The sequence below is a fragment of the Sinohyriopsis cumingii genome, chromosome 11, assembly GCF_028554795.1.
Source record: "Sinohyriopsis cumingii isolate HCF-2022 chromosome 11, ASM2855479v2, whole genome shotgun sequence".
NCBI lineage: Eukaryota > Metazoa > Mollusca > Bivalvia > Unionida > Unionidae > Sinohyriopsis > Sinohyriopsis cumingii.
In genome coordinates this window covers 82,920,146-82,933,298 of record NC_142971.1, presented here as the reverse complement: position 1 = coordinate 82,933,298, position 13,153 = coordinate 82,920,146, and the positions used below count along the sequence as shown (strand labels likewise).

General features: G+C 33.8%; 1 protein-coding gene across 2 annotated transcripts in view; it reads right to left on the bottom strand.

The window, feature by feature from the left end:
- LOC149788863 (vacuolar protein sorting-associated protein 11 homolog) overlaps positions 1-13,153 on the bottom strand; it is an 80,166-nt gene that overhangs the window by 5,449 nt on the left and 61,564 nt on the right. For both annotated transcript variants that reach the window (XR_016424269.1, XM_089974978.1), the window contains exons 23-27: positions 9,761-9,968; positions 6,736-6,834; positions 5,968-6,027; positions 3,517-3,583; positions 2,672-2,737 (exon numbers count right to left, since the gene is read on the bottom strand). Coding sequence is in view for 1 of the 2 variants with exons in the window: in XM_089974978.1 (XP_089831104.1) it covers positions 2,672-2,737; positions 3,517-3,583; positions 5,968-6,027; positions 6,736-6,834; positions 9,761-9,968 (500 nt within the window). In the remaining variant the exon portion in view is untranslated. The remainder of the gene's footprint in view (positions 1-2,671; positions 2,738-3,516; positions 3,584-5,967; positions 6,028-6,735; positions 6,835-9,760; positions 9,969-13,153) is intronic.

Genomic DNA, 13,153 nt, shown 5'->3' with positions numbered 1-13,153 from the left:
AATTAAGCAGTCATTTTGTTCTCACAAACTAACTGACACACTGTTTCATATTAGCAACAATGCTATATTTACAACTGAAAAGATGCTGTAACCAAAACCAAAGATAACTTCAGTGTTGATCAGCCTTCCCTATTTTTTGTTACAACTTTAATGATTAAAAGATCAGGATTGGCAAAAAAAAGGCTGGTTTGTTGCAACCATAATTGCATTTTGAAATGGGAACTGTGAACACAACAAGAGTGACTTGAATCTTGAAAAAACAATACAAATTGTAACAAAAATTGTTCTGCCACATCTTTTTATTTGTGCATTCTGCATGATAAAGAGACATGTTTTTCTTTTTAAAATTGGAATTTAATTTATATTGTAACAAGAGTTGTTTAAGTCCCTGGAATCATTAAAGATATCTAAGATTTGAGTTAAACAGCTGATGCTACTATTGGTTTTAATGAAGCCGCACTTACATCTTTAATAATGCAGACAACAACCAGCAAGGATTAATAATGTAGACAACCTGACCAGCAAGGATTAATAACGTAGACAACCTGACCAGCAGGGATTAATAATGCAGACAACCTGACCAGCAAGGATTAATAACACAGATAACCTGACCAGCAAGGATTAATAATGTAGACAACCTGACCAGCAAGGATTAATAATGTAGACACCCTGACCAGCAGGGATTAATAATGTAGACACCCTGACCAGCTGGGATTAATAATATAGACAACCTGACCAGCAGGGATTAATAATGTAGACAACCTAAACAGCAGGGATTAATAATGTAGACAACCTGACCAGCAGGGATTAATAATGTAGACAACCTGACCAGCTGGGATTAATAATGTAGACACCCTGACCAGCAGGGATTAATAATGTAGACAACCTAAACAGCAGGGATTAATAATGTAGACAACCTGACCAGGAAGGATTAATAATGTAGACAACCTGACCAGCAGGGATTAATAATGTAGACAACCTGACCAGCTGGCATTAATAATGTAGACACCCTGACCAGCAAGGATTAATAATGTAGACAACCTGGCCAGCAGGGATTAATAATGTAGACAACCTCACCAGCAGGGATTAATAATGTAGACAACCTCACCAGCAGGGATTAATAATGTAGACAACCTGACCATCAAGGATTAATAATGTAGACAACCTGACCAGCAAGGATTAATAATGTAGACAACCTGACCAGCAGGGATTAATAATGTAGACACCCTGACCAGCTGGGATTAATAATGTAGACAACCTGACCAGCAGGGATTAATAATGTAGACAACCTAAACAGCAGGGATTAATAATGTAGACAACCTGACCAGCAGGGATTAATAATGTAGACAACCTGACCAGCAGGGATTAATAATGTAGACACCCTGACCAGCAGGGATTAATAATGTAGACAACCTAAACAGCAGGGATTAATAATGTAGACAACCTGACCAGCAAGGATTAATAATGTAGACAACCTGACCAGCTGGGATTAATAATGTAGACACCCTGACCAGCAAGGATTAATAATGTAGACAACCTGGCCAGCAGGGATTAATAATGCAGACAACCTGACCAGCTGGGATTAATAATGTAGACAACCTCACCAGCAGGGATTAATAATGTAGACAACCTAAACAGCAGGGATTAATAATGTAGACAACCTGACCAGGAAGGATTAATAATGTAGACAACCTGACCAGCAGGGATTAATAATGTAGACAACCTGACCAGCTGGCATTAATAATGTAGACACCCTGACCAGCAAGGATTAATAATGTAGACAACCTGGCCAGCAGGGATTAATAATGTAGACAACCTCACCAGCAGGGATTAATAATGTAGACAACCTCACCAGCAGGGATTAATAATGTAGACAACCTGACCATCAAGGATTAATAATGTAGACAACCTGACCAGCAAGGATTAATAATGTAGACAACCTGACCAGCAGGGATTAATAATGTAGACACCCTGACCAGCTGGGATTAATAATGTAGACAACCTGACCAGCAGGGATTAATAATGTAGACAACCTAAACAGCAGGGATTAATAATGTAGACAACCTGACCAGCAGGGATTAATAATGTAGACAACCTGACCAGCAGGGATTAATAATGTAGACACCCTGACCAGCAGGGATTAATAATGTAGACAACCTAAACAGCAGGGATTAATAATGTAGACAACCTGACCAGCAAGGATTAATAATGTAGACAACCTGACCAGCTGGGATTAATAATGTAGACACCCTGACCAGCAAGGATTAATAATGTAGACAACCTGGCCAGCAGGGATTAATAATGCAGACAACCTGACCAGCTGGGATTAATAATGTAGACAACCTCACCAGCAGGGATTAATAATGTAGACAACCTAATCAGCAGGGATTAATAATGTAGACAACCTGACCAGCAGGGATTAATAATGTAGACAACCTGACCAGCAGGGATTAATAATGTAGACAACTTGACCATAAAGAATTAATAATGTAGACAACCTGACCAGCAGGGATTAATAATGTAGACAACCGAAACAGCAGGGATTAATAATGTAGACAACCTGACCAGCTGGGATTAATAATGTTGACAACCTGACCAGCAGGGATTAATAATGTAGACAACCTGACCATCAAGGATTAATAATGCAGACAACCTGATGATCAAAGATTACCTTATTGAATACTCCTCTGCCAAAGTAATCTGCAACAACTGAGAAGCCATCTTGTGATCTCTCCAACTGCAAGTAAATGAACAGGCTGATTACTGCAAGAAGTTTTCTCCTTATGAATTCATTTGTTACAAAGCATTTGAAAAGCACATGCATGACATAGTACTCTACTTGCATCATCATAATACAGCTTTGAATGTGTTGCTGTACAGTAAAACATGAAACCAAACACATCTGTATTCTGCTGTAATATATATACTTTAAGATATTAGCTTATTATGTGTGTGTGTGTGTGTGTGTGTGTGTGTGTGATTTGGAATGTCAAACAATGTCTGCATTGTGGCTGTTTATTGTGATGTCGAGCACAGAGGGCATCATGCTGCAGACATGTTGCATAATGTCCCACCTAGTCACATTATCCTGACACCAGGCCAACCAGTCCTAACACTAACTCCTTAATGCTGAGCACCAAGTGAGGCAGCTGTAAGTACCATTTTTGTAAGTCTTTGGTATGACTTGGCCGGGGTTCAAGCCTGCGACCTACCACATCCGAGGTGGATGCTCTAACCGCTAGGTCACCAGAGTGGTCTATATTAGCTTAGTAAAAAGTCTGATAAAAATGATGACAATATACTATAGGTCTCAAGAATGAACATAGATTAAAGTCCTAATTGTAAGGGTACACATGTATGATTGCAAACTTCAGGACATGTCATCATAGGTAAAGGGAGGGATGAATGGAAAACAGTTCAATTGGCTAAAGGCTTTCACTTTGGGATAACTTTATTTTCCAAATGGTTTTCTTTTTCTCCCCCTATTCACTGCAGACGGGCCATTGATTTTCATACCTGATTATGGAATGATTCGTGTAGATCTTTACTCTGCTCTTGTGCCCGTATGATGTCCATTATTTTCCTGAAAAGATATTTGAATGCCCTACAAGAATACACCATACACCAACTGAATCTGATTTGTAGCAGGTACTATTTACACAAGCTGAACCAGATCTCTATCAGGTAATATTTACTTCTGTATCAATTAATCTACTGAAGCATGAGGCCGCAATATTAGAACTTTGTTATTATTTTTAATTAAGGATATACTTTCTGGTTCCATAGTGTGGGGATGACATGCATGTTTTAGCAACCACAATACACCTTCTATACAATACACTTTATATTTCAATACACCTTCTATAATGAAAAGATGATGTATAATGTGTATCTCATTGAATATCATCAATCATAAATACATCATATTACATGTTCAGTTTCACAATACAGAGAATAATTTTGATTGGTGGGATTCAGAAATTTATGTCGTTGCTAAATTGGTTGTTTAATAAAAATGTAAATATTTTTGCCACAAATGCCATTTCTGTCATCTTTATTATAAGTACAATGGACCCTCAGTATAAAGCATCTCAATATAACATAGTCCCTGCTATAACATGGGTATTACCCCATTATAAAGTACCTAAAATATAACACAGTCCCTGATATAACATGGGTATTATCATGGATCCCACTAAAAAGACACTCAATATAACACAGTCCCTGTTATAGAATGGTTATTCTCATTGATCCCATTACAAAATCACTCAATAAAACAGTGCCTGATATAACATGGGTATTGTTATGGGTCCCATTAAAACGTCTATCAATATAACTCAGTGCCTGATACAACATGGGTGTTGTCATGGATCCCATTAAAAACATATATCAATATAACTCAGTGCCTGATATAACATGGGTGTTGTCATGGATCCCATTAAAAAATCTATCAATATAACTCAGTGCCTGATATAACATGGGTGTTGTCATGGATCCCATTAAAAAGTCTATCAATATAACACATTCCTGTTATAACATGGGTGTTGTCATGGATCCCAATACAAATTATATCATTATAACTCAGTGCTAATAGAATATGGGTGTTGTCATGGATCCCTTTACAAAGCCACTCATTATAAGACACTCTCTGATATAACATGGGTGTTGTCATGGATCCCTTTATAAAGTCATTCACTGTAAGACACCATCTGATATTTCATGGGTATTGTCATGGATCCCAATAAAAATTATATCAATAGAACTCAGTCTTGATATAACATGGGTGATGTCATGGATCCCATTAAAAAGTATATCAATATAACACAGTCCTGATATAACATGGGTGTTGTCATGGATCCCTTTACAAAGTCATTCATTATAAGACACCCTCTGATATAACATGGGTATTGTCATGGATCCCTTTACAAAGTCTATCAATATAACTCAGTCTTGATATAACATAGGTGTTGTCATGGATCTCATTAAAAAGTATATCAATATAACACAGTCCTGATATAACATGGGTGTTGTCATGGATCCCTTTACAAAGTCATTCATTATAAGACACCCTCTGATATAACATGGGTATTGTCATGGATCCCTTTACAAAGTCTATCAATATAACTCAGTCTTGATATAACATAGGTGTTGTCATGGATCTCTTTAAAATATTCTATCAATATAACTCAGTCCTGATAAAACATGGGTATTGTCATGGATCCCATTAAAAAAAGTCTCAATATAGCTCAGTCTTGATATAACATGGGTGTTGTCAAGGATTCCATTAAAAGGTCTATCAATATAACTCAGTCCTGATAAAACATGGGTGTTGTCATGAATCCCATTAAAAAGTCCCAATATAGCTCAGTCTTGATATAACATGGGTGTTGTCATGTATCCCTTTACAAAGTCTATCAATATAACTCAGTCCTGATATAGCACGGGTGTTGTCATGGATCCCTTTACAAAGTCACACATTATAAGACACTTCCTGATATATCATGGGTGTTGTCATGGATCCCATTGTACTAGTTGACCTCACCTATATCCCAGTATATTTTTATGGATACTGTACATATCTGCTTATAAGTCAAGTCCAACTGCATCATGCACTGGCAGATCTAGGTCTGTGCAGTTTGACTGGAGTAGTCAGTACAAACAATAAACAGACCCTGATGTGTCAGCCCATTTTGTGCATGGTCTATGTTTTCTTTGTTTGCTAAGCAATGAATTTGTAATTTCATAATACCACATCTCTTGTGCTCGTCAAAATGTTAAAGACTTCATAATATTCATTCCCAACTCATTCAGGATATTTTTTAGACTTTCAACATGATAAACACTTGTGCAATGAAAAAAAAAGATTTAAAATGACACACAATCGGCATAGGAAATGATTTATAATTGGAGTGGACATAGTTCATTATCCATTTTTGTGGCAGACAGACTGGACATATTGTCTTTTACCTGTTTTCTGGCAGGCAGACTGGACATTCTGTATCATTTTCTGCATAGCTCTCCAAACACCTAAGAACAGTAGAAAACTTGCTACAAAGGTAATATCAAATACATTGACAACAAAGCTTTATTTACTGAGGGAATCTTTCCTGAAGCAATAAAAATCTATGTGCTCTAAATTAATGCTGAATTTCTGATCAACAGGGCTAGGCCCCAGCCAGTTAGTATGCACGCAAAAAATTAACTATTTTCAACCCCCTCCCCCTTGTTGCATGGAGTACTTTTCTCAACCCCCTCTCTGGTGCATATGTTTTTGCTCATTTACATTGCCAGTATCAGCTGGTTCTGAAACAACAACACACTGACAGTGTTAGGGGACCCCTGGTGACAATCAGGTTAGAAAGTATAAATTGGTGAAAGTTTTATGCATTTTTATATCCTTGATGCTTACTGATTTTAAAGTGGTAGTGTTTCAAACAAACAAGAAAGTCTTCAAATATTATAGGTTTTGTTGTTGGATAAGTTTTACTTATAGTAGTTATAATATACATTGTAGAATGTTAGTACAAACTACATGGTCTTAATCACTGTCCCCAATATGTAAAAAATATCCAAATCCCCCTATCTCATCCATTCATACTTACTAAACGGATGGACCCCCATGACTTAATGAGTACGATTTCCACATCTGACATTGTCTTTATTGTAAATCTTATGGGAAATCAGAAGAATGGTAAAGGGCTGGAAAGAGTGTGTGTGTTTTGAGTGAATACTTACTGCTGATGGAATGAATGAGGTTCACACAGGAAGTGAACAGAGGGAAGTTCTAATGGATGACTACAAATACTACACTTGCTGTTCTGGAAAATTTTGGCCCTGAAAAAAAAAGATCACTTGTATATGAAAAGGTACCTTTCTAGTGTCAACAAAATTTTAATATTCTTCTTGTAATAAAATAAAGTTTCTGCTACTGATCTGGCTTTAAATAATTCTAATAAATTAACAAGTCTAATAATGTAACCAGTCTAAGTCTGTGAATAATTCTAATAAAACAATAAGTCTAATAATGTAACCAGTCCAAGGCTGTAAATAATTCTTATAAAATAACATGTCTAATAATGTAACCAGTCTAAGGTTGCAAATAATTCTTATAAAATAACATGTCTAATAATGTAACCAGTCTAAGGTTGTAAATAATTCTTATAAAATAACATGTCTAATAATGTAACCAGTCTAAGGTTGTAAATAATTCTAATAAATTAACAAGTCTAATAATGTAACCAGTCTAAGTCTGTGAATAATTATAATAAATTAACAAGTCTAATAATGTAACCAGTCTAAGGCTGTAAATAATTCTTTCATAAAATAACATGTCTAATAATGTAACCAGTCTAAGGTTGTAAATAATTCTTATAAAATAACATGTCTAATAATGTAACCAGTCCAAGGCAGTAAATAATTCTTATAAAATAATATGTCTAATAATGTAACCAGTCTAAGGTTGTAAATAATTCTTATAAAATAACATGTCTAATAATGTAACCAGTCCAAGGCTGTAAATAATTCTTATAAAATAACATGTCTAATAATGTAACCAGTCTAAGGTTGTAAATAATTCTTATAAAATAGCATGTCTAATAATGTAACCAGTCTAAGGTTGTAAATAATTCTTATAAAATAACATGTCTAATAATGTAACCAGTCTAAGGTTGTAAATAATTCTAATAAATTAACAAGTCTAATAATGTAACCAGTCTAAGTCTGTGAATAATTATAATTAACAAGTCTAATAATGTAACCAGTCTAAGGCTGTAAATAATGCCAATAAAATACTAATTCCAATAATATAACAAGTCTAAGGATATAAATAGTTCTACTTAAATATCATGTCTAATAATAATGTTTACAGTGAATTCACTTATTTTTGAGAGTAACAATGGTGTACTTTTTAATAATTATATTTTTTTGTCAACACATATTATGAAGAAGACATTTATTTCCAGAAACTGGACAGAATTCATGCAGCCTTAATAGTCACGACTTGTAGTATACTGTAAACTCACCAAAATTTGCACTATCTTTAAAAGTAATGAATTTCACTGTCATTATCAACAGATACCAATTTTTGTGGATTCCATTCTTGTTACATACCTTGGACTTAAATCTTCAATGAATAATCATTTTACTGTTCCGGCAATCCAACCCCTTTCCCAATTTTCTATTCTAGAAATCTGACCACTTTCCCAATCTTCTATACCTCTTTCCCATTATCTTCCCTTTCAATCCATGAAATATGTACAAAGGAAAATGACCCTCTGCCAAACTCTGAAAATGTCTCCCTTGTAAACTAAACCAATTCCCAGTACACTTGTGTATTTTCGTTGAAATGTATTGTCACCAAATCTTAGTCTCTAAACGTGTCTCTTTAAAGAATTTTACTTGGCTCTCGAGTTTCCTTTCATGTGAACTCTACTGTATTCCATAAATACATTTGTTACGGATCACTGCCATCTCACCTCTGTCCGCGTGGGTTCAAGTCTTGGATTCGGCCAATGTGGGTATGTGAGAAAACTTGCCAGTAGCTTCTCAAGGGTCGGTGGTTTTTCCTCCACCATTAATACTGGCCGCTGTGTATAGTCTATCGTGTGCTGAAAAATGGCATTAAACCCTACAACAACAACAACCAATCAAAATCATATGTGATAAAAAAAAGTGATAACAAAGAGCGCTACATTAATTACAGAAAATATGAAAAATACACTCTAATTCACAAAACAATGTATGCACCATATTGAGGGGCCCCGAGTGGCCGAGTGGTCTAAAGCGCTCTCCATTTGGGATCACTGCCATCTCATCTCTGCGTAGGTTCGAGTCTCGGATTCGGCCAATGTGGGTATGTGAGAAAGCTTGCCAGTAGCTTCTCGAGGGTTGGTGGTTCTTTCTGGGGATTTCCCAGGTTCTTCCTCCACCATTAATACTGGCTGCCATGTATAGCCTTTCGTGTGCTGAAAAACTGGCGTTAAACTCTACAACAACAACAACACTGCACCATACAGAACAATAATTTGACTAACCTACCACTGAAAATAAAAGATGGATAATTTAAACTTTAAAAGACTCATGGGATTTTATGGACAACATCTTTATAGCATGACAGTGAATGTAAAAAAATGGTACACCCATGTATCATGGTGGCCATCTAGTCATTAATAGGGGAGTTAATCTGTAAGTGTTGCTTCCCTTTGTCCATATAATCTCTGGACAGAAAGACAATTTTAATCCTTCCTAGAGGGCTGGATTTGGAGGTAGCAGAAAAAGTTATCCTAATGTAATATGATCAGGTAATTTATTTGACAGAGAAATTTCACAATAATTGCATCATCAAAAGTGGGAAGAAGCATTAGAAAATTGCCCTGTTTGCTAGTCCATCCATCTCCTTGCACATGTGTTCAACTGTCCATCCCAAAATCATTTTTTTAAAGTACAATGCATAGTAAACATGGACAATATTTCTACATGAAGTCCACCAACTCAAACATAAAGCATTAATTCTTCCACCAGTATCCATCGTTTGCTTGGTGCTTTACGGCACAGAAGTATAAGCAGGTTATTTAGGTAACTGGAATCCAGCAACTTGTCAAAAGATGCATCACTGCAGCTTACCAAAGCTGGTGTAATTGTAGGATTCTAACCAACACCTTTTTGGTCATGGGTCTGGCATGCTAACCACTGAGCTATCATGGCTCCAACTATCAATGGAGGAAATTGATTAAAGGAGAAATGATAAAAAGGTCCAAATTACGTTGTTTTTAGCTCCTCTATTTGCTTTCTCTTCTTCTCTGTATCTTCCCGATATTGTCTGATTAGTCGTTCATCTTCAGCAATCTGGTCGTTCTCAAGCTGAAGACGGCGTATGATGTAATCTTTAATAATAGACAACGTTGCAGTTGAGTTGTGGGCCAAGGTCTCTATTACTAGCAATGGTGGTAATAGATTCCTCTTGTCAATGTCTTAGCACGGATAAGGAAAGTTTCATTTTCTTTTGTCAAGTTAAATCACACCATCACTACTCGTGACTGATATGTGAAAGGACAGAAATCACTTAATTCATACATAAGTTATATTAATTAGTATAGCTATAATCATACATAACAGTGATATTAATCAGTATAGCTATAATCATACATAACAGTTATATTAATCAGTATAGTTATAATCATACATAACAGTTATATCAATCAATATAACTATAATCATACATAACAGTTATATCAATCAATATAGCTATAATCAAACATAACAGTTATATTAATCAGTATAGCTATAACCATATATAACAGTTATATTAATCAGTATAGCTATAATCATACATAACAGTTATATCAATCAGTATTGCTATAATCATACATAACAGTTATCAGTTATATTAATCAGTATTGATATAATCAAACATAACAGTTATATTAATCAGTATAGCTATAATCATACATAACAGTTGTATCAATCAGTATAGCTATAATCATACATAACAGTTATTTTAATCAGTATAGCTATAATCATACATAACAGTTATATCAAACAGTATAGCTATAATCATATATAACTGTTATGTATGATTATAGCTATACTGATTGATATAACTGTTATGTATGATTATAGTTATACTGATTAATATAACTGTTATGTATGATTATAGCTATACTGATTGATATAACTGTTATGTATGATATGTATGATTATAGCTATAATGATTGATACAACTGTTATGTATGATTATAGCTATACTGATTAATATAACTGTTATGTATGATTAAAGCTATACTGATTGATACAACTGTTATGTATGATTATAGCTATACTGATTAATATAACTGTTATATATGATTATAGCTATACTGATTAATATAACTGTTATATATGATTATAGCATTACTGATTGATATAACTGTTATATATGATTACAGCTATACTGATTGATACAACTGTTATATATGATTATAGCTATACTGATTAATACAACTGTTGTGTATGATTATAGCTATACTGTTTGATATAACTCTTATGTATGATTATAGCTATACTGATTAATATAACTGTTATGTATGATTATAGCTATACTGATTAATATAACTACCGCTCCGGTGGCCTAGTGGTTAGAGCGTCCGCCTCAGATGCGGGAGGTCGTGGGTTTGATCCCCGGCCGAGTCGTACCAGAGACTTAAAAAATGGTACTAACAGCTGCCTTGCTTGGCGTTCAGCATTAAGAGGTTAGTGTTAGTTATATTAATCAGTATAGCTATAATCATATATAACAGCTATATTAATCAGTATAGCTATAATCATACATAACAGTTGTATCAATCAGTATAGCTATAATCATACACAACAGTTGTATTAATCAGTATAGCTATAATCATATACAATAGTTGTATTAATCAGTATAGCTATAATCATACATAACAGTTATATTAATGTGATGTGATTTTCATTTATTCACATAGCTTTAACAATTTTTCAGTCATATTGCCAAGATGTCTGCAGTGTGGCAGTTTATAGTGATGTCGAGCACTGGGGCATCATGCCGCAGACATGTAGCATGATGTCCCACCCAGTCACATTATCCTGACACCAGGCCGACCAGTCCTAACACTAACCTCTTAATGCTGAATGCCAAGCAAGGCAGCTGTTAGTACCATTTTTTAAGTCTCTGGTACGACTCAGCCGGGGATCAAACCCATGACCTCCCGCATCTAAGGTGGATGCTCTAACCACTAGGCCACCAGAGCAGTAGTTATATTAATCAGTATAGCTATAATCATACACAACAGTTATACTAATCAGTATAGCTATAATCATACATAACAGTTATACTAATCAGTATAGCTATAATCATATATAACAGTTGTATCAATCAGTATAGCTATAATCATATATAACAGTTATATCAATCACTATAGCTATAATCATACATAACAGTTATATTAATCAGTATAGCTATAATCATATATAACAGTTATATTAATCAGTATAGCTATAATCATACATAACAGTTGTATCAATCAGTATAGCTATAATCATACATAACAGTTATATTAATCAGCATAGCTATAATCATACATAACAGTTATATCAATCAGTATAGCTATAATCATACATATCATAAATAACAGTTATATCAATCAATATAGCTATAATCATACATAACAGTTATATTAATCAGTATAGCTATCATCATACATAACAGTTATATCAATCAATATAGCTATAATCATACATAACAGTTATATTAATCAGTATAGCTATAATCATACATAACAGTTATATCAATCAGTATAGCTATAATCATACATAACAGTAGATATTAATCAGTATAGCTATAATCATACATAACAGTTATATCAACCAGTATAGCTATAATCATACATAACAGTTATATCAATCAGTATAGCTATAATCATACATAACAGTAGATATTAATCAGTATAGCTATAATCATACATAACAGTTATATCAATCAGTATAGCTATAATCATATATAACAGTTATATCAATCAGTATAGCTATAATCATACATAACAGTTATATTAATCAGTATAGCTATAATCATACATAACAGTTACATAAATCAGTATAGCTATAATCATACATAACAGTTATATTAATCAGTATAGCTATAATCATGCATAACAGTTATAATAATCAGTATAGCTATAATCATACATAACAGTTATAATAATCAGTACAGCTATAATCATACAAGTTATATTAATTAGTATAGCTATAATCATACATAACAGTTGTATCAATCAGTATAATCATACATAACAGTTATATCAATCAGTATAGCTATAATCATACATAACAGTTATATTAATCAATATAGTTATAATCATACATAACAGTTATATCAATCAGTATAGCTATAATCATACATAACAGTTATATCAATCAGTATAGCTATAATCATACATAACAGTTATATTAATCAGTATAGCTATAATCATACATAACAGTTATATTAATCAGTATAGCTATAATCATACATAACAGTTATATCAATCAGTATAGCTATAATCATACATAACAGTTATATTAATCAGTATAGCTATAATCATACATAACAGTTATATTAATCAGTATAGCTATAATCATACGTAACAGTTATATCAATCAGTATAGCTATAATCATACATAA